This window comes from Hemitrygon akajei, chromosome 9 (assembly GCF_048418815.1).
Source record: "Hemitrygon akajei chromosome 9, sHemAka1.3, whole genome shotgun sequence".
NCBI lineage: Eukaryota > Metazoa > Chordata > Chondrichthyes > Myliobatiformes > Dasyatidae > Hemitrygon > Hemitrygon akajei.
In genome coordinates, this window is record NC_133132.1 from 109,627,211 (window position 1) to 109,654,993 (window position 27,783).

At 43.3% G+C, this 27,783-nt stretch overlaps 2 protein-coding genes and 1 long non-coding RNA gene across 5 annotated transcripts in view; 1 reads left to right on the forward strand and 2 right to left on the reverse strand.

The window, feature by feature from the left end:
* The window catches only part of kbtbd11 (kelch repeat and BTB (POZ) domain containing 11), a 21,022-nt gene extending 18,758 nt beyond the window's left edge, over positions 1 to 2,264 (reverse strand). Inside the window, exon 1 of the mRNA XM_073056769.1 lies at positions 1,814 to 2,264. The gene's annotated coding sequence lies outside the window, so the exon portion shown is untranslated. The remainder of the gene's footprint in view (positions 1 to 1,813) is intronic.
* Positions 453 to 20,973, forward strand: LOC140733442 (uncharacterized). The gene is made up of 3 exons (XR_012100286.1): positions 453 to 1,131; positions 1,235 to 1,399; positions 20,746 to 20,973. It is a non-coding gene; the product is annotated as an uncharacterized lncRNA (long non-coding RNA).
* A 1,023-nt stretch (positions 20,974 to 21,996) lies between these two features.
* The window catches only part of arhgef10 (Rho guanine nucleotide exchange factor (GEF) 10), a 204,024-nt gene continuing 198,237 nt past the window's right edge, over positions 21,997 to 27,783 (reverse strand). For all 3 annotated transcript variants that reach the window (XM_073056767.1, XM_073056768.1, XM_073056766.1), the window contains 2 exons: positions 26,187 to 26,309; positions 21,997 to 24,833 (listed from right to left, as the gene is read on the reverse strand). In XM_073056767.1, coding sequence (XP_072912868.1) covers positions 24,322 to 24,833; positions 26,187 to 26,309 — 635 coding nt within the window. In that variant the 3' untranslated portion in view covers positions 21,997 to 24,321. The remainder of the gene's footprint in view (positions 24,834 to 26,186; positions 26,310 to 27,783) is intronic.

Consider the following 27,783-nt stretch of genomic DNA (forward strand, 5'->3'; position numbering starts at 1 on the left):
TAAACTGCAGTCAGGATCACAGAAAACTCTCTTGGTAAGTAGAATGGATGCCATTTAATCCTTAGCTGTTCCAGGATGTGAAATAAGACCATTGTGTCTGAGCACTACAAAGAGTTTATCATGAAGCACAGACCCCATGCTTTGACTTTTCCAGATCAGCAGTCCGGTCTATCCTGTGTATTGAGAAGTTTTCAGGTCTTACAGTGAGGGAGGGGTGAGTGGACAGGTGAGGAAGGGGTCTGAGGACAATTGAGAGAGCAGTGAAGGGACAGGTGAGCGAGGGGTTAAGGGGACAGCTGAGGAAGGGGGTGTTTGAACAGGTGAGCAAGGGGTGTGGTAACGAGTGAGTGTGGGGTTGAAGGGTTGTGACAGGTGAGGGACAGCTCTAGGGACAGGTGAGGAGAATTGGTGTTACACTTTCTGTGGTTACATCACTTTGGAAGTGATGTGTGGGGGGGGGGTAGGAGGTGAGGGTTGGAATAAGATTGCTTTACATGGCACAGTGGGGATTACGCGCTCTGTCCAGATTGAAATCCTTCCTGTATTCTCAGGAGACTCCGTATCTGGCGCTGAGGTTGGGGTGCAGACAATGGAGCGTCCCATCACATTCCAAAGCTGCACCGTGCGCGGCCTCGGGAGGAAGAGGAAGGACTGGCGCCTTCAGCGTCTGATACACAGGCAGACACACACCTTCTACCAGCACCGCCTCACCCTGTACTTCTCCCGGAGTTAGGCAGCGCTGTGAGTCAGTTCACGGTAAAGGCAGGCGGCTGCGTGCAGGGCGAAGACCCCGCGATCAGAGGAGCACAGGCAGGAAAGGATGCCACCGCCATACAGCAGAGGGCGAGGCGCCCCATGAGCTCTGCAAGCGGGGCGGCCGCTGCACCGTCTCCCGCAGGTTTGTCTAACCAATGGGCCCTAGCCTCTGAACGGACACACACTATGTGACAAAGGTGCAGAATCAGACCATTCGACCCATCATTCCATCATTACCCTCTCAGCCCAATTCTCCTCGCAACCTTTGACACCCTTACTAATCAAGAACCTATCAACCTCCGCTTTAAATATGCCCAATGATTTGGCCCCCACAACCATCTGTGGCAATGAATTCCTCAGTTCGACCACCCTCTGGTAAGAAATTCCTCTTTATCTCTGTTCTAAATGCTCGTCCCTCGATTCTGAGTATCGGTTCAATCCCCAGCAAATAAATAAAGGCATCTTCCTCACACAACAGGTTTTATCGGGGATTTGCAGCGAAACTAGACAGGAGGGTGTTCCCGGTTTCTGCGGGAATGAATGCGGAGGGTGCGTCTGCTGCAGGAGCTGAGTGCCAAGCGACAATCCCGGCCGCGGCACGGAGCCCAGCTACGGAGCGACGGCGGCTGCCTGCAATTCTTGGGTAAAGGGAGGGGGGGGGGGGGGGGGAGGAGGGGACGTAAATCAATCCATGTATATGAGTATTTGCATTTATTGTGTTATTTCATTGTTATGTTCTTCATCTTTTTGTTTGTGCTGCATCGGAACTGGGGAAGCAATTATTTTGTTCTCCTGCACACTTATGTACTGGAAATGACATTAAAGAATCTTGAATTGTCTGTTCCTAAACGTCGCAGGCCCTCCGAAAGCCGGCGCTGCATTAGTGTCTAACACGCCCCTGGTTCGCAGAGGGAATGGAGGTGCTTGTTAGAGGCTACAGGCGGTAGCTGTCATGGTGCGGTCCACAGAACGAGAGGCTCACCCCCTTTCCCCTCCCGACGCTCGCTAGCAAACAAGAGCAGCGAAAATCAGATAGGAATAAAATCAGGACACTTACTCAAGGCCGAAGTGCAGACGCCATCAGTTTCATCAGACCTGCAGAACCTTTCTAGAAAAGGTTGGCACACGAGGCGAGGCTAAGCAGAGTTTCCTCGCGTTACCCGGGTCCCAACATCAGCAGCGGGGAGGGAGGCGTCTCGATGCACCCGGAGTTCGCTCACCCTCGAACACAGTTGCTGAACGGCTCGTTCCTCTCTGCACCTTTGCTCGGGCGCTTGGCGCCTCACAGTCAGAAAGTGAGGAGGGAGGTGGGAGGTTGGGAGGGGGGGGCGTGCAGTCTGTTGCGAGGAAAGAAGCTGGAAGCCAGATCAGTGTAGCCCCCGTGCCGTCTGCGCGTTCCACTTTGCGCCCGCTCCGTGCCCGGATCCGAGCAGGTCGGCTCAGTGGAACAGGAGAATCCGCCTACAGAGAGAGGTTGCTAGCGAAGTGGGTGGGACTGGCAAACGGGCAGTGAGTGTGCGAGTGTGTTTGTGTGTGAGAGAGAGAGAGACAGACAGACAGAGAGAGAGAGAGACTGTTGTTTCCCTGATAGCATCGGACTCGGAATTGGCCATTGAGGAAGAAAATAGAGACATTGAAAAATCATTGGGCGCCAACTTCTAAAAAGCGTTCGAGTGAGGTGGCAGGAGTTGCCAATCGTGGTAACGGCGCTTAGAAAACTCCCTCAGATCTCGTCCGTCACTGTAATTACTCTGGCTGGCTAATCCGCTTATTGCTGCGGCAAACCCAATGGAATAGCATCAAGACAACAGCCTCTAACTCAATGCTCAGCAAAGGAAGGAGCAGGTAATTGATTTCAGGAAGCTGTGGAGAGTACAGAACACTGCAAAAACGTACACGGCCAGATTCTGCACGAACTCCAGTCGTGTTTGCAGGTAGCACCACTGCAGTGGGCCATGTCTCAAACAAAGGCGAGAGCCCAGTGACATGGTGTCAAGACAATAACTTTTGCCTCAGTGTCAGCAACAAAGGAGCTGGTCACTGACTTCAGGAGACGGTAGAGTACACACCCGTCTATATCAGCGATACTGAGATAAAGATGACTGATAGTCAAGTTTTCGGGTATAAGCATCACTAACAGTTTGAACTTGTCCAACCGCATAGACATGAAGCCAGGACAGCTCACCAGCACCTATTCTTCCACTGGAGACTAAGGAAATTCGGCGTGTCCCCATTGAACCTCACCAATTTCTATCGAGGCACCACAGAAAACATCCGGTCCGGATGCATCACGTCTTGGTACGGCAACTGCTCTGCTCGTGACCGCAAAAATCACACAAACTAACCCACCACCCCCCCCCCCCCACCCCATGGACTCTAACTACAGTTCGTTACCTCGGGAAAGCAGCGAACATAATCAATCAAGGAACCCTCTCACCCCGGATGTCCTTTCTTCTCACCTCAGGTACAAACAGCTGAAAGCTGGTACCACCAGACTCAAAAGCACAAGCCATTCTGCATGTGTTGGAAATAAAGAATAACACACACAAGACTCTGGAGGAACTCGGGAGGCCAGGCACCATCGATGGAGGGGAATAAACAGTTGACGCTTTGAGCCAAGACCTTTCACCAGACTCAAGGGCACCTTCTATCCCACAATCAGATAGACCTCTTGTACACTAAAAGATGAACGCTTGATCTCATAATCTAACTCACCCAGGCCCTTGGACCTTATTGGCTGCCTGCACTGTACTTTCTCTGTAGCTGTAACAGTATAATCTGCTTCTGTTTTCTTTTTGTTACCTTGATGTGTGGACTTGTAATGATCTGTCTGGATGTCATGCTAATTGTATCAGTATATGTGAGAATGATAAATCAATTACCTATCATCGAAAGGTAGGAACTGAAAAGCAGGATGATCTCAGTGGGGAGGGTGTAACCTTTAATATACACCCTCATCCGGGGATGGGATACCTTTACCTATGGGTGGGTACTGGGGGTTCTAAACTCCCTGGTTTGGGCTAGGTAGAGCCTCTGCAGCTATAGGTTATTGCTGGGGTTTGTAAGCACTCTAGTCTCAGCACATATGGGTAGGTGCTGGGGTTTGTACAGACCCTGGTCTGAGTACCTATGGGTGGGTGCTGGCGTTTGAACAGACCCTGGTCTGAGTACCTATGGGTGGGTGCTGGCATTTGAACAGACCCTGGTCTGAGTACCTATGGGTGGGTGCTGGGGTTTGAACAGACCCTGGTCTGAGTACCTATGGGTGGGTGCTGGGGTTTGAACAGACCCTGGTCTGAGTACCTATGGGTGGGTGCTGGGGTTTGTACAGACCCTGGTCTGAGTACCTATGGGTGGGTGCTGGGGCTTGAACAGACCCTGGTCTGAGTACCTATGGGTGGGTGCTGGGGTTTGTACAAACCCTGGTCTGAGTACCTATGGGTGGGTGCTGGGGTTTGAACAGACCCTGGTCTGAGTACCTATGGGTGGGTGCTGGGGTTTGAACAGACCCTGGTCTGAGTACCTATGGGTGGGTGCTGGGGTTTGTACAGACCCTGGTCTGAGTACCTATGGGTGGGTGCTGGGGTTTGAACAGACCCTGGTCTGAGTACCTATGGGTGGGTGCTGGGGTTTGTACAGACCCTGGTCTGAGTACCTATGGGTGGGTGCTGGGGTTTGAACAGACCCTGGTCTGAGTACCTATGGGTGGGTGCTGGCGTTTGAACAGACCCTGGTCTGAGTACCTATGGGTGGGTGCTGGCGTTTGAACAGACCCTGGTCTGAGTACCTATGGGTGGGTGCTGGGGTTTGAACAGACCACGTGGTCACCACCGACTCCAGCATGGACACTGTGCCACACTGCCTCCAGCACTCCAGTGGAGTGCCCAACTCTAACGCCTCCCCTGGGTAACTGCAAACAGGCAATATCATGGCTTGAGAACCTGTCCTCGCTACAACTGAGGACATGGATGCAGCAAGGGTATCAAAGGTTATGGGGAGAAGGAAGAATAAATTAGCCATGTTTAAATGGCGATGAGCTGAATAGTCTAATTCTGCTCCTATTTCTTATGGCGTATGTTCTGGAGGTCACTCTCATTCCAGGGCCAGTATGACTCGGTTCACTTTGGGATCCATCCTGTTAATTAACTCACACCGATTATGGATGGACAGTATATAGGGTGATACTAGCAAAACATGGGAAATGCTTGTCCCTCGTTCATTTATCCCTCCTGACACTTATCCCTGTAATTTGCCAAAGTACTACATTTGCCCATTCTTCTCATCCCTCATCTCCATTCACAGCTGCAAACAGTCCTTCCAGGTGAAGCAACACTTCACCTGTGAATATGCTGGGGCCGTCTATTGTGTCTTGAGCTCCCGATGAGGCCTCCTCTACATTGGTGAGACCAGTCTCAAACTGGGGGGGAACTGCTTCATCGAGCACCTTCACTCCATCTGACAAAAGCAGAACTTCCTGGAGGCCAAACATTTTTATTCTGGCATTTCCCCCTTCCTTTTCAGTCCTGAAGTGCATCGGCCTGAAATGATAACTATTTATTCACTTCCATAGATGCTGCCTAGCCTGCTGAGTCCCTCCAGCATTTTGTGTGTGTCGCTTTGGATTTCCAGCATCTCATGTTTATGATGGGAAATGCTGCCAGCTTGGATGGGCATATTTTTCAGCACAGACCATTTGGTCTGAAGGGCCTGATTCCACGTTGTGTAACTTTGTGACACACTGTTTCTAATTGCAGAAGGTCCCCCTTCCTCGCGTGCACTTTCACCCCATCCCTGCACCTTAGCTCAGGTGCTTGATAATGTTGATAAATGTTTGGAGCTTAGCTCCATCTACGTCAAGATGGATCCACCCACCTCATATCCATCCTTTAGTGCTACCCAAGCTCAAGGGCAAGGCAAAGTTTTTAATCCGCCGCTGGATGCTGCTCCGAGTGCGACAACTGTCAAGTGTAATGTATGCCTGCCACTGTTAAATAGTTGGCAGTGTCTACAAGTTGAGTATTGGAGAAATGTAGTTGTGCAGAAGTGGTGACTGATGGTGAGTGAACATGTCTGAGTGCACACAATGTTGTGGGAGTGTATGGGAGTAACAGTTGTTGAGAAGTAGCATTGGCAGAAGTGCTTGTTGACCTATCCTGCTGTTATGAGACTATTAAATAGTTTCCTGGTACGAAAACATGGACTGTTGACCTCACAACCTACCTCTTCATGACTTTGCACCCTATTGTTTAACTGCCCTGCACTTTTTCTGTAGCTGTTACACTTTATTCTGCACTCTTATTATCTCACCATGTTCTACCTCAATGCACTGTGTAGTGATCCCATCTGTATGGAAAGAATGCAAGACAAGCTTTTCTCAGATTCTGATTTATTTATCACATGTACATCAAAACATCCAGTGAACAACCAGCACACCTAAAAACATGTTGGGGGCAGCCTGCAAATGTCATCAGATATTCCAGTGCCCACAATGCTCAGCAGACTGACACAAACAACAAGAACAAAAAGAGACAACAGCCAAGCAAACCGCATTCCTGTCCCTCCCACTCACACACCCAGAAAAGCATGTATATCGATGCATGTGACAATAAATAAACCAATTTCAACTGTGCATGCTCATGAAGCCGTTCACCCTTTGCCTCAGGTTCCCAGTGTGGTCTTGCTGTTGACTTCTTTGGGAAAATCCTCACTGTGGTATTTTATGCCTTCCTTGCGGTTTTCCTTTGATACTGATTCTGTAATGCTCTCTGCCAGCTGTGACTTCCAGTGCGTGGATCTACACATTGTGTGTGCATCAAGCTGTTAGAGCACAAAGCAGTACAGGACTGCACAGACCATTCAGCCCACAATGTTGTGCCAATCTTGATGTCAATTTATACCAAATGTCCTCTTCCTGTGTATCATCATATCCGTCCATTCTCTTCATAGTCATAGAACATTTTACTTATTTTGAGATACAATGTGGAACAGGTTCTTATGGCCGAAAAGCTGTGCTGCCCAGCAACCCACATATTTAACTCTAGCCTAATCATAGGACAATTTACAACGATCAATTAACATGTTAACTGATATATCTTTGGACTGTGGGACAAAACCGGAGAATCCAGTGGAAACCCATGCACACATGGGAAGGATGTACAAACATTCTTACAGAGGATGCTGCAATTGAACTCTGAACTCTAATAGTGTCACGGTAACCGCTACGCACAGTACAGGCCTTTTGACCCACAATGTTGTGCTGACCTTTTAACTTACTCTAAGATCAATCCAACCCTTCACTCCCACGTAGCCCTCAATTTCCCTTCATCCATGTGCCAATCTATGAGTCTCTTAAATGTCTCTGATGTATCTGCCGCTACACACCCAGGTATCATGTCAGGGGTGTATTCTGCCCACCTTTGCCTGATGTACGGCAGTGTTTGCAGGAAGAGCAGATGCCCTCCACCCATCATTACATCCTGTGGTGTGCTAATGACAGTACTCAATGCTCAAATCATCACACAGGGTGCAGCTAACTAATATCGGGATGTTAGTGCATACTGCTGCCTCAATCAGATTTCTGGGCCACAGTGTTCACTGTTTCATTAATTGTGCAAAAAAATGATAAAACAAGGAAAGGAAGTGAAATGTGAACACTGACCACACCAACTTCAGAAGCAGCAAGGTTCAGAGTGTTGGAGCTTCTTCATGCGCTCCAGTTTACTCCCAGAGTCTAGACACAGACTGGTTAGTAGGTTGACTGGTCATTGTAAATTATCCTGTGATTAGGCTAGGGTTAAATAAGTGGTTTGCTGTGGCACATTGGGCCGGAAGGGCCTGCTCCACGCGGTATCTCTAAATAAATAAATAGCCGGGAGCACAGAGGAAGTTCAATAATCAGCTTTGCTCAGTGGGGATTTGAACTTGGGATGAAGTATTTTGTATATGTTGTTATATTGAGAGCATGAGTAGGCCAGTCAGTCCATCACGTTTCCCTGCTATTCAGCAGCTTGTGGCTCATCTGATTGCAATTTCAACTTTGCATTTCTTTCTCCCACCCAGTAACCTTCATCCCTCACTGTTTGGATAACATGCTTTTCTATTTTTTTCCTGTCAAAATGGGCATTTTTATTGTTTCCCTCATTAAGCAGACTTTTGAATGATTGAGCTCTCTTCCAGGGAAGGTGGGACCTGTACAGAAGAAACTGTTTGCAGCTGAACCGAAAAAGGGCCTAATATCCTTGCAGGAAAGTTTGCTAGTACTGCGCAGGAGAGGGCAGGGGGTTAAACTAGAGTTGCAAGGGTTAGGAACCAGAGTGCCAGGACAGTAGAAGAGACAGATGTTGTTGAGACCTCAGACAAAGTCTGGAAGCAAAAGGTTGAGCATGATGGGACTGATGTTCTGAGTTGTCTATATTTCAATGAAAATATTTTAGGAAAGGCAGGTGAGCTCAGGGTGTGGATCAACCATGGAATTATAATATTGTAGCCATTTGTGAGATGTGGTTGCAGGAGGAAGGGCAGGACTGGCAGTTCAATATTCCGGGGTTCCGTTGTTGGACATGATAGAGCGGGAGGGATTAAAGGAGGAGGGGTAGCGTTACTAGCCAGGAAAAATGTCATGGCTGTGCCCAGTTCGAACAAACTGGAGAATTCGTCTAGTGAGGCTTTATGGGTGAAACTGAGGAACTGAGGGGTATGATCACATTACTGGGGCTATAATACAGATCATCCAACAGTCTTAGGGATTTAGAGGAACAAATCTGTAGACAGATCACAGACTATTGCAAGAAGCATGAGGTCTGAAGCCTGTAACTAGTGGACTGCCATAGGGATCTGTGCTGGGTTCATTGTTGTTTGGTAACTATATCAACAACTTGGATGATAATGTGGTTAACTGGATCAGTAAATTTGCAGATGACAAGATTGCGGGTGTCATGGGCATTGAGGAAGTCTATCAACGCTTACAACACGATTGGACCAGCTGGAAAAATGGGCTCTAAAATGGCACATTGACTTTCATAGATGACAGTATTGCATACAGGAGTTGGGTTGCTATATTGAAGTTGCATAAGATGTTGATGAGGTGTAATTTGGACTGTTCTGTGCAGTTTTGGTCACCTGCCTACAGAAAAGATGTAAATACGATTGAAAGAATCCAGAGAAAATTTACAAAAATTTTGCCAGGACTGCAGGACCTGAGTTATGAATAGATTAGAACTTTATTCCTTAGAACATAGAAGATTGATTTAATGAAGGTATTCAAAATTATGAGGGGTATAGACAGAATAAATGTAAGCAGGCTTTTTCCACTGAGGTTGGATGAGACAACAAGTACAAGTTATGTTAAGAGTAAAAGGTGAAATGTTTAAGGGAAACATGAGGGGAAACTAATCTCTTCTGCCTACATATCCATATCCTACCATTATTTTCTCACATTCATCTGCCGATCTGAAAGTCTCTTGTATGTCCCTAATATATGTGCCTCTATCACCACCCCAGGCAGCACAGTCCAGGCACCCACCACTCTGTATAAAATAATGTGCCCTTCATATCTCCTTTGAAATTACCCCTGTCACCATAAAAGCATGCCTTCTGGTATTAGACATTTCAACCCTGGGAAAAAGATACTGACTGTCTACTTTATTTATGCCTAATTTTATCCTTTAAACCTCTATCAGGTCTTCCCTCAGCCTCCAATGCTCCAGAGAGAATAACTCAAGTTTATCCAGTTTCTTCTGGATGCCCTCTAATCCAGGCGGCATCCTGGTAAACATCATTTGTGTGCTCTGCAAAGCCCCAACATCCTTTCTATAATGAAGTGACCTGAATGGTGTGCAATACTCCAGATGTGGCCTAACCAGAGTTTTATACAGCTGCAAAATAACTTTCTGACTTTTGTTCTCAGTGCCTTGACTAATAAAGACAAGCATGCCGTATGTCTTCTTAATCACCCTATCAACCTGTGTAGCCACTTTTAGGGAGCTATGAACTTGGACCCCAAGATCCCTCTGCTCATTTACACTGTTAAGGTCTTAACGTTAACAGTATACTGTCTCTTTATATTTGACTTACTAAGATGCAACACTTCACATCCGGCCGAGTTAAACTTCATCTGCCATTTAGAAACATAGAAAACTCACAGCACAATACAGGCCCTTTGGCCCACAAAGGTGTGTTGAACATGTCCTTACCTTAGAAATTACCTGTGGTTACCCATAGCCCTCTATTTTTCTAAGCTCCCTGTACCTATTCAGGAGTCTCTTAAAAGACCCTATTGTATCCGCCTCAACCACCATTGCCAGCAGCCCATTTCACACACTCACCACTCTCTGCATTAAAAAAAACTTAACCCTGACATCTCCAGGCACCTTAAAACTGTGCCCTCTCGTGCTAGCTATTTCAACCCTGGGAAAAAGCCTCTGACTATCCAAACGATCAATGCCTCACATCATCTTGTACACCTCTAATTTCTCTGTAAACTGATCACTGTACTCTCTTTGTTTTGTATGCTATCCACACCACCTTCTGCAAATCTACTAACTCATCCATCTCCATTTTAATCCAGGCCACTTAGATACATCAGAAACAGCAGAGGTCGCCATGCAGATCCCTGTGGAACACCACCAATCACAGATCTCCAGCTAGAATAAGTCCCTTCAACCTCTTCTCTGTTTTATATGGGCAAGCCAATTCTGAATCCAAATAGCCAATTCACCATGGATCCCATGCACCTTAATCTTCTGGATGAGCCTCCCATAAGTAACATTGTCAAACACCAATTCTCTCAGTTACTTCCTTACTGCTGATGTGAGACTGACCAGTCTATGGATTCCTCAATTATCACCGGTTCCCTTCTTGAATAATGAAACAATATTAGCTACTTGCCAGCCTTCTGGGACATCTCCTGTGGCTAGAGAGGACATGAAGGTATTGGTCAATGCCCATCAATCCCTTCTCTTGCCTCTCTCAATAACCTGGGTCATATCCCACCATACCCTAAGGACTTATCCATCTATGACATGGCTTTTTAGAGCAGCTTGTGGTTGAGCCCACTGGGGGATCAGCTATTCTAGATTAGGTGTTGTGCAATGAACTGGAATTGATTAGAGAGCTTAAAGGAATGCTTCGACCATTATATGATAGAATTCACCCTGCAATTTGGGAAGGAGAAAGCTAAAATCAAATGTCTCAGTATTACAGTGGAGTAAAGGGAATTACAGAGGAGCTGAACAAAATTGATTGGAAAAGCTCACTGGCAGAGACGACAGCAGAGCAGCAATGGCTGGAAGTTCTGGAAGCAATTTGGAAGGCACAGGATATATACATTCCAAAGAAGTATTCTAAGGGGGGGGGGGGGATGGCACAATCATGGCAGCTAACAAGAGAAGAAGTCAAAGCTTGCATATAAGCTGAAGTGAGGGCATACAATAAAGCAAAATTAGTTGTAAGTTAGAGGTTTGGGAAGGTTTTAAAAACTTACAGAAGGCAACCAAAAAGTCATTAAGAGGGTAAAGATGGATTATGGAGATAAGCTAGCCAACAACATTAGAGAGGATTCCAAAAGTTTCTTCTGTTAAATAAAGGCGAGAATAGATATCAGACCACTGGAAAATGATGCTGGAGAGGTAGTAATGGGGGAAGGAAAAGGCAGATGATCTGAATAAATATCTTGCAATACTCTTCACTGTGGAAGACACCAACAGCATGTCGGAATTTGAAGAGTGTTCGGAGGCAGAACTGTGTGAAGTTGGCATTACTATGGAGAAAGTTCTTGGGAAACTGAAAGGTCTAAACTGAGACAAGTGACCTGGAACAGATTGTTTACACTTCAGTGTTCAGAACGCAGTGCCTGAAGAAATTGTGGAAGCATTAGTAATGGTTTCAAGTATCAATTGATCTGGCATGGTTATGAAGGAATGGAAGATTGTAAATATTATTTCACTCTTCAAGAAGGGACGGAGGCAGAAGAAAGGAAATTATAGACCAGTTAGTCAGACCTCAGTGGTTGGGAAGATGTTGGAGTTGTTTGTTAAGGATGTGGTTTTGGGATACCTGGAGGCTCATGATAAAATATGCTTTAGTCAGCATGGTTTCCTTGAGGGAAAATCTTGCCTGACAAATCTGTTGGAATTTGTTGAAGAAATAACAAGCAGAGTAGACAAAAGAGAATCAGTGGATTTTGTGTACTTGGATTTTCAGAAGGCCTTTGACAAGATGCCACATATCAAGCTGCTTGACAAGTTAAGTGTCCATGGTATTACAGGAGAGATACTAGCATGGTTAACACATTGGCTGATTGGCAGGAGGCAAAGAGTGGGAATAAAGGGAGCCTTTTCTGGTTGGCTGCTGGTGACTAATGGTGCTTCACATGCGTATGTGTTGGGACTGCTTTTTACGTTACATGTCAATGACTTGGAGGATGGAATTGATGGTTTTGTGGCTAAGTGTGTGGATGATATGAAAATAGGTAGATAGGCATATAGTTTTGAGGATGTAGAGAGACTAGAGGAGGACTTAGACATATTAGAAGAAAGAGTTAAAGAAGTGGCAAATTGAATAAGGATTCAGAAAGAAGTAAAAGGGTAGACAAAAATCTGAGGTGTAATGGGACTTGGAAGTCCTTGTGCAGGATTCCCTAAAGGTTAATTTGCAATTTGAGTCGGTGGTGAGGAAGGCAAATGTGAAGTTAGTATTTACTTCAAGAGGACTAGAATATAAAAGTGAGGATGTAATGTTGAAGCTTTATCTCACTTGGAGTATTGTGAGCAGTTTGGGACATGTACCTAAGAAAGGATGTGCTGACATTGGAGAAGGATCAATGGGGTTTCCGGAGAAACCCCACTGAACCTTCCAGAATTGAAAGGTTTATCACATGAGGAATGTTTGATGGCTCCAGGCCACTACTCACTCAAATTCAGAAGATGAGGAGTGACCTCATTGAAACCTGTCGAACATTGATAGGGCTTGATAGAGTGGATGCAGAGAGCCTGATAATACATTGCCTTACAAGTTCTGTCTGAAAATCTAGGTATTCATAGGCACAAGGTTCTGCAGATGCTGGAAATCTAAAGCAACACAGTCAAAACTGTGGAGGAACTCAGGGGTCAGGCAGCATCTATGGAAAGAAGTCCACGGATTGATGGAGAACTTCTCTGCTTTCCTCTTAAGCAGACATTATTTTTTCAAATAATCAATATTGTCTTTAGTTGGGCCGTTGGAGTTTGGAGTTCAATTCTGGAGCCGTCTGTAAGGTGTTTGAACATTCTCACCATTATTGTGTGTATTTCCTCCAGGTGTTCCACTTTCCTCCCACAGTCCAAACATGTACCAGTTGGTAGATTACTAGGTCATCATAAAATGTTCTGTCATTAGGCTAGGGTTAGATAGGTGGGTTGCTGGGTGACATAGCTCTTTGGGCTGGATGGACCTGTTACACTCTGTATCTCTGAATAAAAAATAAATAAAATAATTGGTCTCAAAACCAAGCTGGCTTCACCTGATTACCTTGAACTTTTCCAGGGGCTGCCAGAACATTTTTAAGTGCAGATTCAGTCTTGGCATATATTGAGCTTACTGGCCTGCTTTCTGCTCTCCACCACCTCCCCTTTACTAAATAAATAACTCAACAGGAGAGAGCATGCTTAAATGCAATTAAAATATTTAATCTTGCAGAACTTTAAAGAACTTAGCAGCATAAAAGTCCAAATAACTCAGCTGTCAGAACATTTTTGGCCCAGCTTAGAAAGCTGATCTCTCCACGGAGTTGACATAATGGATACTAACTAGTGGCATTTAATTCTTTTAATTTCACGTGTAAACAAAACATTTTCTGGTTGAGTCAGATAACCATCAGTGGTAAGGAAGGCAAATGCAGTGTTAGCATTCATTTAAAGAGGACTAGAATATAAAAGCAAGAATGTAATGTTAAGGCTTTATAAAGTTTGGTCAGACCACATTTGGAGTAATATGAGCAGCTTTGGGCCCCTTATCTAAGAAAAGATGTGCTGGCATTGGAGTTAGTCCAGAAGAGGTTCACAAGAATGATCCCATCAATGAAATGGTTAACATATGATGAACGTTGATGGCTCTCTCACTAGAGATTAGTAGAATGAGGGGGAATCTCATTGAAATCTATCGCATATTGAAAGGCTTGGAGAGAGTGGATATGGAGAGGATGTTTCCAATAGTTGGGGAGTCTAGGACCAGAAGGGACAGACTTGGAATTGAAGTCAGTCCTTTTAGAACAGAGTTATGAGGAATTTCTTTAGCCAAGGGTGGCAAATCTGTGGAATTCATTGCCAGAGATGGCTGTGGAGGCCAAGCCATTTGGCATATTTAAAGTGGATGTTGATAGGTTCTCGATTATTTCAGGGCACCAAATGGTATGGGGAAAATGGGGTTGAGAGGGATAATAAATCTGCCATGATGGAATGGCAGAGGAGACTTGATGGCCTGGTTCTACTCATATTATGGTCTTATGGTAATCTCTCACCTAAGTGAAAAGCAACTTTAGTTTATAACTGGTGATAAGATAACCTCATTGCATGGATATCTACGTAAATCATTGAACTGTTACCAAGTTATAGAAAACTGGATCGCCTCAAACCAATGAAAAATCATCTGCACTAATGGATTCAGCAATGTGCTAGTATTGGACATGCTGAGATAGTGGAAAAGATATCCCATGCCTAAAGATTTTAAAGTCTTTTATGTCTGCCAAATGAATTTCAAAGACATAGTTTCTGAAAACTTCGGCCTCAAGGGCTGCTTGAATTTGAGAAACACCCTACCTTTTGGTATGGCACATACAAGAAGCAAAGATTCACCTTTGATGTAAATGATCATTTATTCCAAAAAATTCTAAATGATCAAAGAAGATAAAACAAAATTATCACATGCAAACTTAAGATTAATAGCATAATGCTTTTTTTTTACAGAACAGAACTGACTGTTGGATTGGACCAGCAGGTTTTAATAGAGGCAGAGATCCCAGAATCAATTAAGAAACAATTTGATGCAATAATGGGGAGGAGAATTGTATGCAATTTGAGCTCTTCTGACACATCACAGCAATATTTTTGCACTAGTAAATAGCTTGTGAAATATTAGTTTAACAAAAGCAGACAGTAGCAGAACACGTCAGCAAAGAACAGGAAATCAGGAAAACATGGAACAGATCTTCATTTTCCCCTCAAAGCCTTGCACTGACAAACTTACAGATATCAGAGTCTAATCACTTTTCATGTTTATGTTGGTAAACAGGAAAATGTTTTCAGTAAAAGCAAGATTCAAAAGACAAAAAATGAATCAAAATCATTGCGAATCATTTTTGAGGTTGGGATTGAATGGTTTATACTGAAGCAAAACAAAAACTGCTGGAAGAACTCAGGGGGTCAGAAGGCGTCTCTGTGGCTGGTATCTGTGGTTAACTCTGCCCTCGGTATTGCAGTAAGTCAGGCCATCGGTGCTGAGAGGTGATGTCATCAACTCATTGGAAACTTGGCAGTGGGGAAAATCACATACACTTTCACATCAACAGCAGCTCCCAAGTTCACCACGTCTCATACGAGAAGCAAATATCGTTATGTGCAATTGTGTTACCAACCCAAGCAGAGCGTAAAGTTCTTAGGGAGAATGAAGTCCCTTGTATATTGGAGAACACTTATTACAGAAATATCTGTCTACTAATTGTATAAAATATTTACCTCATATTGATGTAACAGCTCAAAATTAGTCCAGAACAGGACATTAGGTGAATAGCTGTGTACACAATATGGTATGCAGATTTTATTTTATTTAGACATAAAGTACTGAACAAGCCCTTTTGGCCTAATGAGCCACACCAAGCCAGCAACCCACCTATTTAACCCTAGCCTAATCACAGAACAATTTACAATGACCAGTTGATCTACTATCTACTAACTGGTCCCGAGATGTAATAGCGTCGCGCTAAGTGCTATGCAACCATGGTGTCCATATAGAAAATCATTTTCCCACAGTGTGGGGGGGGGGGCAAAAACAAGAGGTTTAAAGTAAGTCGGGGTTTTTAAAATCAGAGCCATTTCTATAGGCAATGAATAAGCAAGACAATGAAAGTTGGGTCCTAACATAAGCAATGGTAAAACAGCTAGCATGAACAAGATGACCCGAATGGCCTGTTTCTGTGATGCATTTCTCTGTGATCCTCTACAAACTTACCAAAGTTGAGTTTTCCAATGCTTCCAGTTTGATTTTTTTTTGGATCTGGACAATAAAGACATTCCCAAGGGCACAAGGTTTGTAATTCAGAGTATTTAGTGGTCATTTTACAGAGATGACCACAGACAAAATAAGTGCTATTAATGCCAGTAGGAGCATTTCTTTAAAATGGATCACAGATGGCAGTTAGAGAACCCGCGCTGCGGAAGCTTCGGCAGACTGAAGATCTCCAGCGCGTTGGTTGTGAGGCTTTCTGCTTCTCAAGTTGAAGTTGGATTCGGTACACGATTAGAGCTTGGCATATCAGGTTACAATTAACCTGACCCGAAGGTGCGGCTTTACACTGAACATTGAACCACGTTGCAACATTGTACAAATTCACCATATTTCATCTGTTCACAAACCTGTAGAAAGTTTAACTCATGGATTCATTGTCGTTACTTTACTTAAAGAAACAGCACAGAATAGGCTCTAACGTACCGTCAAGCGGAACACCCAGCACCTCCTTGAACTATCGATTCAGGCTAACCTAAACACGAGACAACTTTACAATGGCCAAATACTCGGTATGTAGAAACTTGCTAATGTTAAAAATAATTGCAAGACCAACATACTTGGTGTAGAAAGTGCCATGAAAATACCCCGAATTATTTCTAGATTTTTGAATAATCATATGACAATCAGATATTCTTACAGCAGTATAATACCTCGCCAGTAGCATTATACTGCTGTATATTTAACTATATGTTATATGTGCACTTTATGTCAACTTGTACATCCATAGAATATATTTTATTATCTGTTAATATTATTGAGATATTATTTTATGTGCTGTATCTGATATATGTTTTGTGTTTTGCACCAAATAATTCCCAGAGGAACATTGTTTCCTTAGCTGTATGCATGTGTCCAGTTGAATAACAATAAACTTGAACTTGAGTTTAAGATACATTCAACAGTTAATGTTTGAAAGTCAAAGGAAATAAAACTTGAAACATAAAATGTGCTGTCAATTCATCATCACCATTACACAGTACAGTACTACATAAAATTAACCAAGCACAAAGCAGGAAAGAATGCAAAGACTGAAATTTCAAATAAAAAACCCGAAAATGCTGGAAATAGCCTGCTGGTCAGTTGGAGCCTGTAGAAGTTTAAAGACAGTCACTGTTTAAGGTTGATATCTTGTGCCCTTCTCATCAGACTGAGACATGATCTGCATTTTCCACTCTGCAAACCCTGTCTGACCTGCTCACTGATCCAGTATTTTATTTATTTTTATTGCATTGTGTCTATTTCAGATGAAATCCGGGGAATTTACAGAGCAAGACAGAATTATGGGATTGATCAGTTGCAAAACTTAGTCATTTTTTTTTCCCTAATATACTGTAAATGATATTATACTCTTAGTGGCCACTTTATTTGATACCACCTCTACCTAATGAAGTAGCCACTGCACCTATGTTCATGGCGTTCTGCTGCTTTAGCCCATCTACTGCAAGTTTTGAAATGTTGTACATTCAGAGAAGCTCTTCTGCACACCACTGCTGTAACACATGCTACTGTCACCCTCCTATCAGCTGGAACCAGCCTGGCCATTCTCCTCCAATCTCTCTCATTAACAAGGCCATGCCTACAGAATTGCTGCACACTGGACTTTCTTTGTAAACTCTAGAGATTGTTGTGCATGAAAATTCCAGATCAGCACTTTCTGAGATACTCAAACCACCCCGTCTGGCACCAACAATCATTCCATGGTCAAAGTCACTTGGATCACATTTCTTCCCGATTCTGTTGTTTGGTCTGAACAACAAACAAATCTCTCAACCATGTCTGCATGCCTTAATCCATTGAATTGCTGCCACATGATCGACTGATTAGATACCTGAACATGTGTACCTAATAAAGTGGCCACAGAGTGTAATTAGACAACTTTTGTTGCTCCTGTTCTGTCTTCAAAGCTACTAATTGATCTACATCCAAATTAATGAGCATATAGAGGACAAGCTCTCCTCGAAAATCACTCTGAGCACCAGTGCCCCACAAGGCTGTGTACTCAGCCCCCTGCTGTACTCACTGTACACCCATGATTGTGTAGCCAAGTTTCCATCAAACTCAACATATAAGTTTGCTGATGACACCACAATTGTAGGCCGCATCTTGGGTAATGATGAGTCTGAGTACAGAGAGGAAATTAAGAACCTGGTGGCATGGTGCGAAGACAGTAACCTATCTCTCAACGTCAGCAAGACGAAGGAATTGATTGTTGACTTCAGAAGGAGTGGCGGACCGCACAACCCCATCCACATCGGTGGTGCGCAGGTGGAACAGGCCAAAAGCTTTAAGTTCCTTGGCGTGAATGTCACAAATGACCTGACTTGGTCTAACCAAGCAGAGTCCACTGCCAAGAAGGCCAGTCAGCACCTTTACTTCCTGAGAAAGCTGAAGAAATTTGGCCTGCCCCCTAAAACCCTCACTAATTTTTATAGGTGCACCATAGAAAGCATTCTTCTAGGGTGCATCACAACCTGGTATGGAAGTTGTCCTGTCCAAGACCAGAAGAAGCTGCAGAAGATCATGAACCTAGCCCAGCACATCGCGCAAACCAATCTTCCATCCTTGGACTCACTTTACAGCACACGCTGTCGGAGCAGTGCTGCCAGGATAATCAAGGACACAACCCACCCAGCCAACACACTTTTTGTCCCTCTTCCCTCCGGGAGAAGGTTCAGGAACTTGAAGATACGTACAGCCAGATTTGGGAACAGCTTCTTTCCAACTGTGATAAGACTGTCCAAATTTCTGGACCTGACTTGCAGTACTGTACTTTCCCTTTTCTGTTTTCTAATTATGATTTATAATTTAAATTTTTATTATATTTACTTCGATTTGTACTTCAGGGAGCGCGAAGTGCAGAAACAAATATCACTGTGATGATTGTGTGCTCTAGTATCAATTGTTTGGTGACAATAAAGTATTTGTATTTGTATAAAATATTGATTACAAAGTCCTTTTCAGAGAGATTGCCTTGTAGCAATTTTGACAGCAGAAATTATTTGAAGTTGCAAGCTGACAAATTAGATTGAAACCCCTCCCTCTCCCCAAGTGCCAAGGGCACCACAACATGAATCTGCTCAGGGTGTGGCTGCTGGTTGAAATAACTCTGACAGATTTTTCTTCCCGGCAGCAGACGGTGAAAAACAATAAAACAATTAACCAAAATTCTTGCTGGTTAACAAAGACTTTAGTCTTTGGTTGTATTGCTTGGAGAGAAGGTTTTCAATGCAGCCTCTCTGATTGTTGACTTTTGAATACTAGGGGGCACATAGTTAGGGTGAGAAGGGAAAGATTTAAAAGAGACTGTAGTGACAGCTTTTTTGTGCGAAGGATGGTGATGAGCTGCCAGAGGAAGTGCAATAGTATCACTCAAGAAACACTTAGGTAGGTACAAGGAGGGCTGTGTCCTGGCCAGACACAGGAAATTGGAATGAGCTGGGCGGACAACATGGTCAGCGTGGACTAGCTGACCGAAGGGCCCATACCCATGCTGTATTTCTCGTTAACTCTGAACTATTGAATAAAGCCGCTTTCAAGGCAAATATTATTGACTCTGACTATTCTGAATCAATCCTTAAACAAACTGATTCACTTGAAGTACCAATATTTCCAACACTTTAAGGCCATGTCTGTACAAAAACGGTCTGAAAAATAATCATCAATAAATGTGGATAATATATACTCACAATAACTGTGTCATTCTAAATATTAGAGGTCAACACTTACATCAAATGTGAGCTATTTAAAAAAAAAACAAATAGTTTTAACAATGTTCTCCAAACTTTATCTGTGGGCTTATTAAATGCTACAGCAACACAATGAAAGCTAACGTACTGTTTAGGTGCCAAATATTTGATTCCAATTGAGGAAAACTGAGTAAGTTGACCCCTGAAGTATAATTTTACTGATTTAAGGGCAGTGAATGGATCATCACGGCAGCATCACATAAAACTTGAATAGATTAGGACTTTATTTCCTGGAGCATCAGAGAATGAGGGGATATTTGATAGAGGTGTGAAAAATTCTGAGGGGTATAGATAGGGTAAACACAAGCAGGCTACTTTCCACCGAGGCTATGCGAGACTAAAACTGGAGGTCATGGGAAAGGTGAAATGTTTAAGAGTAACCTGAGGTGGAACTTCTTCAGTCAGAGCATGGCGTAAATGTGGATCTAGCTGCCCAAGGAAGTGATGGCTGTGAATTTGATTTCAACATTTAACGGAAATTTCGATATGTAGATGGATGGGAGGGGTATGGAGGACTATGGTCCTGGTGCAGGCCAGTGGGACTAAGCAGCATAATAGTTCAACATGCACAAGATGGGCTGAAAGGCCTGTTCTGTGCTGGAGTACTCTGACTCTATAAAACTTTGTGAACGCCATTGGGAGTTAGTAGCAGTTAACTAGTAATGAGACTGGGGAAGGGGTAGGTTTGCAAATGCAGCAAGACATGGTTGCATACCAGTTAGAACAATGATTTACAGCATCAGCTGCAAGATCAAGGTTTCACTATAGTTTGTACGTTCTCCCCATGACCATGAGGGTTTCCTCCAGGTGCTCCGGTTCCCTCACACACTCCAAAGACATATGGGTTAGGGTTAGTAAGTTGTGGGCATGTTCTGTTGGTGTCAGAAGTTTTCGAACTGTGTTGGGTGCCAACGCAAATGATATATTTTACTGTATGTTTCGATGTTAATGTGACAAATAAAGCTAATCTTTCTTTACTCTCATAAAGCTGTGAATCTGCCATTGCCCTGAAGCCGAGTGAGACAGGACCAACCACGTTCAACACCTTACCTGCAGAATCTCATGCTCTCCCGATGCCTCGTGGACAGTGCTCCTTGACGGAGTGATATTGGGGTGACGGGGATGGGTTTCTTCCATCTTGAGGTGGCACCTATCTGGAAGGGAGATTGAAGCCACCCCAACAATCCAGAATCAACGTGATGAAGATCTCTCCTAGATTAGTCTGTCTTGTGTCCAGTCGTGGCTGATGTACACTCAGCTCCAATGAACTTTTAAATCAAAGGAGTGCTGTACTGGGTAATGTTGACTGAACAAGTATACACATTCCATAACTGATGTGAACCAACAGGATTTTAATTAGGTTACCTCCAGCAATACTCTGCAAATATTTGGATAAATAAAACCTTGGCCCTTGCCAGCATATGCCCAAATCTTATTGTGCAAATAAACTCTACAGATGTTTGGTTTGGAAATGCTTAAGTTACCAGGGTAACACTAGTTAACAACATACTGACAAGCAGTAAATAAATCAGCTTGCAAGATTTTGATGTTCTCTCTGACCTTGTCATTCCAGACCCCTTACAAAGTGATGGAGACACTCAGCTGGTCCAGCAGCATCTATGGAAAGGAATAAACAGTTGACATTTCAGACCGAGATCCTTCATTAGGACTGGAAAAGAAGGGGGAAGAAGCCAGAATAAGAAAGTTGGGGTGGGGAAGAAGTACTCCAGTCTTGATGAAGAGTTTCAACCCAAAATATTTATTCCTCTCCATGGATGCTACCTGACCTGCCGAGTTCCTCCAGGTCAGGTAGCATCTATGGATTTCCAGTATTTTGTGTGTGTTACACTGGATTTCTAACATCTGCAGAATCTCTTGCGTTTGTCATTTCAGAACCCTGCTCCGTTTCAGTTCCCTCAGAGGTGCAAGATTCTGATTATTTTCTGTGAAACGAAAGTAATAACTAAACCACTTCCTCAGAGCCCTCTACCCCTAGTAAGGCAAGAGGATTTTAATTAGCTTTTGGGGTGAACAAATCTGATGATATCACAATTCAGAGATCAGAGCTGGTTTTGTGCCAAGTAACCACTAAACATGATGCAGTGCGACAGAAGCCAGAAACAAACAGTGGATCAGAAAGCATTATCGCAACCACAGGATGCAATGTATCCAATGGAACATGCTAAAAATAAAATTCAATTGTACAAGTTTGTGCTTTAGTACATAAATATAGGCAAACTGACAGCATACTGAATTTTTAATAGAATTTGAACAATTAAGAATGCTTTCCAGAATGGAAATTCAGTTTTGCAATATTGTACTACAAACTAATGCGGAAGTGTAATCGCAGCACTGAACAAACAACCTTCCCGGGGGCTACTGACCATAATGGCAGATCAGAAATACTGATATTAGTGAGACAAAACAACAATGTACTGGTGTGAAACATTAAACAAAGCTGCTGTGGAGAGCATTTTAACTGGTTGCATCACCATCTGGTACAGAGAGGCCACTGCAGAAAGTTTTAAACTCCACTAGCTCCACCATGGGCACTAGTCTCCCCAGTATTACGGACATCTTCAAAAGTGAGGCCTCAAGCAGACGGCATCTGTCATTAAGGACCCTCATCACCCAGGACATAACTTCTTCTCATTGCTATGGTCAAGGAGGTACAGGAGCCTGAAGACATTCAGTGTTTTAGGAATGGCTTTTTACTTACTGCAGTCAGATTTCTGAATGGACAATGAACCCATATACACTACATCACTATCTATTCATCTATCTACAGTATTTATTTATACTCTCTTTTTGCACTTATTTTTATATATACAGTCTATATTTCTTATTGTAATTTATAGTTTTTAAATTATTTATTGCAATGTACTGCTTCCACAAAACAACGTATTTCACGACATATGCCAGTGACTGCCAGATATTTGGAATGAGAAATGAAACACACACTGGAAATTTACAACCTGTTCACTGTTGCAAACCTCATAAAGTTTGGCTTAACTTCACTTCCCCCCAAGTCTTGGTAACGTTTAGAATTTAAATGGGTTCTCTTTCAGCTAACAAGTTACTTAATCAGCAAGTTGAATTAGATACAAGTATTCAACAGACATTACATGGAAAGATTGGCAGAATGAGATTTTTAAAAATTTAATTTGATTTAGAGATGCAGTGTGGAACTTGTCCTTCTGGCCCAAGGAGTTGTGAAGCCCAACAACCCCCAATTTAACCCTAGCCTAATCACAGGACAATTTACACTGACCAATTAACCTACCAACAAGTATGTCTTTGGACTGTGGCAGGAAATCAGAGCACCACACGAAAACCCCATGTACACATGGGAGGACATAAAATCTGCTTACAGAGGACAGCAGAAATGAACTTCAAACTCTGATGCCTCGAGCTTATTTATGATGCTTGAGATATCACGAAGAAGTGTTCTAAGGTTGCATGATCTAGATTGGAATATTTTCAATTCACTGGTGTCTGTAAACCCAAATAATTCACTTTTTATTTCTATTAAAGTGTACCATTTTCACCAGCTTATTATTTTATGACTGCCCACGAGAACACGAAAGAGAATTGGAAGCCAATTAGCATACTGTCCATTTTTAAACATGAAAGTTTCAAACTGCTTGTAAATAACTGTAAAATATATATAATCGTTTTGTGATAGTTTGTCGAAAAGTAGGAAATATAACTGCTGTTAGCAACAGGATCGGATCTCTCTCTGTTGATTAATTGTTTGTTAAATGTACAGATACTATCACTGTGTCTTAATGATTGTAATGTAACTTAATGTCAAAGCAAGTGTACGTTTTACTCTAACACTATAAGATAGAGGAGCAGAATTAGGCCATTTGGTCCATCGAGTCTGTTCCACCATTCGAGTAATTTTTCCCTCATGGTCAGGAGTATTAGATAAGGATTTTTTTTTTAAAATTGCTTTACAAAAATTAATTAGCTGCTCCAAGCAGATTTAAATTTTTAACAACTCTTTTATAAACATATACATTTTAATAGTTTACTTGCAATATAATCCTTGCAACCGTTTGATTTACTCTTGACAACTGCAACAACTACATTTCAACTCCTTCCACCGATTGTAGGAGCTTTCATCTTCATTCTCAGGGTGTTATATTTTAGTTGGCAGATTCCTCTTGTTAGTTTAAAGGTGCCAGAAGACTCATTAAGAAATTGACCTGCAGTGCCTGAGTGGCCTGAACACACCCATCAGTAGGAAGCCTGTTCCGTTGTCACAGAAGGAAGATGACCTTGGCAACATCAGCTCCAAGTTGAACTTCTCCAGGACTAAACTGGTGTTTTGAAATATCCAATGGAGCTGTATTTAAATAACTGGCAACCAAGCTACTGAAACTCTCTAACTTGTTAAAAATAGATTGAAAGGCAAATTCTGAGCTGAGGGAGACTTGAGCATTACCAGTACAAGCACTGCCAGATTGTCATCCTGACATGACGTGAGCACTGGTTGAAAATGGAAGATAACTTATGCCTTTCTCACATAATTTTATCAAATAAGTCCCCAGCACTAACTTCACATGTTTAACAATGGGATCTGCCAAATCATGACAGTGGAACCCGTCTCGTCTTGCCGTTGTTTGGACTTCTTGTTGAGTCGTTTATCTCCCTGACCACCAGAGATGACCAACACAGAACTCATCTTTGTCTTCTTCAACCTCTCGCTGTCGACACGTTTACTTTTGCTGGAGAGACTGGGGTTATTCATGAGCCCGTAGAGTGCGGTGTCCTCAGGTCCGTGCTCCGGAGCACCGGATTGGTGGGAACAGCTCAGAGAACCTGTGGATGAAGGCTGGCTGGTGTGATGAGTCGCTGAGTCTCCAAGCCAAACCCCTTGGTTCCCGTTGGTCAGGTTCAAGCCTTCTGCTGATGTCCCTTCACAACCAGATCCATCTTCACTTTCCCCTTCCGGTGGCAAGGACAGGCTTGTGAGTGATGGGTTTCTGTTTGTTATGGTGGTGGTGGCTGTGGCTGTGGTGAGAAATCTTACCGGACCGCAGTGTGCGTGATAGGACACCATTCCCCGGCCTGGAGGAGGAGACGAAAGCATGAGGTGAGTCATCTTCCACCCTACAGCACTCCAGCAACAATGTTTCCGAGTTAACAGATACTGGAACAGAACTGTATCAACACTTACTGAGGAAGGAAACTGAGTTCAGTAATGATATTAACAGATTAAGTTCAGATTCAGATTTATTTATCATGTGTACATTGCAACATACAGTGAAAAGCATCATTTATGTTTCCGTGAACATGATGGTGTTGCTGGGAATGTGGGTGTGTGGGGGCGAGGGTGTTGCTGGGAATGTGGGGGTGTTAGTGTTGCTGGGAATGTGAGGGTGAGGGTATGCTGGAATTAAAAACCCATTAGACCATAACACATAGGAGCAGAATTAGGCCATCTGGCCCATCGAGTCTGCTTGGCCATTCAATCATGGCTGATTCTTTTTTCTATCTCTTCCTCAACCCCAGTTCCGGGCCTTCTCCTCATAATCTTTGATGCCGTGTCCAATTAAGAACCTATCAATCTCTGCCTTAAATACACCCAACGACCTGGCCTCCACAGCTGCATGTGGCAACAAATTCCACAAATTCACCACCATTTGGCTAAAGAAATTTCTCTGCATCTCTGTTTTGAAAAGGCGCCTCTCTATTCTGAGGCTGTGCCCTCTTGTCTAGATTCTCCCCCCATGGGAAACATCCTTTTCACACCTACTTTGTCTAAACCTTTCAACATTTCAAAGGTTTCAATGAGATCCCCTCTCATCCTTCTGAATTTCAGTGAGTACAGACCCAGAGTCATCAAACGTTCCTCATATGATAACCCTTTCATTCCTGGAATCATCCTTGTGAATCTCCTCTGGACCCTCTCCGATGCCAGCACATCTTTTCTAAGACGAGGGGCTCAAAACTGTTCACAATACTCAAGATGAGGCCTAACCAGTTCTTTATAAAGCCTCAGCATCACATCCCTGCTCTTATATTCTAAGCCTCTTGAAATGAATAGTAACATGGCATTTGCCTTCCTCACCACCGACTCAACCTGCAAATTAACTTTCAGGGTGTTCTGCACAAGGACTCCTAAGTCCCTTTGCATCTCACATTCCTGGATTTTCTCCCCATTTAGAAAAACAGTCCACACATTTATTTCCACTACCAAAGTGCATGACCATGCATTATGGAAATGGCTGGGTATGCGATGAGGATAAAGTGTGATTAATGTTGGATGTTCGTAGCTGGTGGTTGACAATCAGCATGGACTCAGGCACTGATGAGCATGCTGTTTAATCTGACGTTTCTGATGTTAATCCATGCCAGTTTCAATCTACGCACAGTTTACATTTATTACGGAAGCAGGTTTGTAACCTGGGATAGTCTCACCTGTAACTTTTGGGATTCCCTGCAGGCGGGGGACAGGCAAAGCTACAATGATACCCAGGTTAGTGCCAACCATTAGTAAACCGTGGCACACCAGCAGACTGGTGACAGTCGCTCGTAGTTGACCTAGGATTTCAAACAAAACAATGCAAACATGTTAAATCCCATCAAGATTCCTTCTGCCTCCCTCAGTTACAACTCTGCTTCAGACATACAATACCATCAGAAAGTGGCAACTCTTTGCATGCAGCTCAGAAGGGAATCATCAAATATTGCTGTATGAGCCAGTACAGCTGAAATCCGCAGTCACAACCATGTGTACTTCAGAAAGAATAGTAAGAATTATTTAATTTAACATAGTATATATATCTTAATGCAAGTTATTATTTTTAAAATGTACTCCACTTTTCCACCAGTAAAAAAGAACAAATTTCACAAGCTACAGTACGTCAGTGATTCTGATATTGCTGGCCAGTTGGCTCCTTTGGCTCCATGCCAATCAGCATTTCTATCCAAGCCAGTCCCATTTACCCATGTTAGTCCATATCCCTCCTATCTAAGTGCCTTTTAAAGGTTATTATTCTACCTGCCTTAAATCACGTCCTCTGCCAGCTCATTCCATATACACACCACCCCTTTACTCCACGGAATAAAGTCTTAACTTGTCCAACCTCTCCTTGTAACTCAGTCCCTCAAGTCTCAGTAATATCATTGTAAATCTCATCTGCACTATATTGCACTGACTGTTTTATTTTGCGCTACTTCCTTATTTTGCAGTCTTTATTTTACTTCTCACTTTATATAGTTTCTGTGTAATTTATGTTGTAAGACCCATAAGAGATAGGAGCACAATTAGCCCATTCGGCCCATCAAGCCTGCTCGGCCATTCCATTATGTCTGATTTAATATTCAACTCCAATCTTCTGCCTTCTCCCCGTAAACTTCCATGCCGCGACAAATCAAGAACGTATCACACTCCGCTTTAAACATACCCAGTGACTTGGTCTGCAATGAATTGCACACACATATTCTGTGGGTTGTCTATACCCATGTGTCGACGATGCTGCTGCAAACAAGTTTTCCCACTGTACCAGCACTCTACCACACATGTGCACATGACAATAAACACAACTAGACTTCAACACAAGGTCTTGGCTATTTCCCTGTATTGACGTACAAGGTCCTGTTGGAAGAGAAATTGTCAAAAGCTCCCAAATGCACTGGTCACAACCAGCCACAGAGTGACCAGTGAAGAGACCAGAGTCTGTTGATCTGGAGTCTGCTGGAGAACTCAGTGGGTCGATGCGGGGATTGGACACGAAACATCAATGGTTCCTTTCCCCTCACAGATGCTGTTGGACTTGCTGAGTTCCACCAGCACAGTATTGCTTCAGAATCCGACATCTGCCCCAGCATACAAGACAAAGGAGCAGAATTAGGCTATCAGCCCATTGTGTCTGCTCCACCATTCCATCATGTCTGATTTATTATCCCTCTCAACCCTATTCTCCTCCTGCCTTCTACCTGTCACCTTTGATACCCTTACTAGTCAACAACCAATCAACATTTGCTTTAAATATACTCATTAACTTGGGCTCCC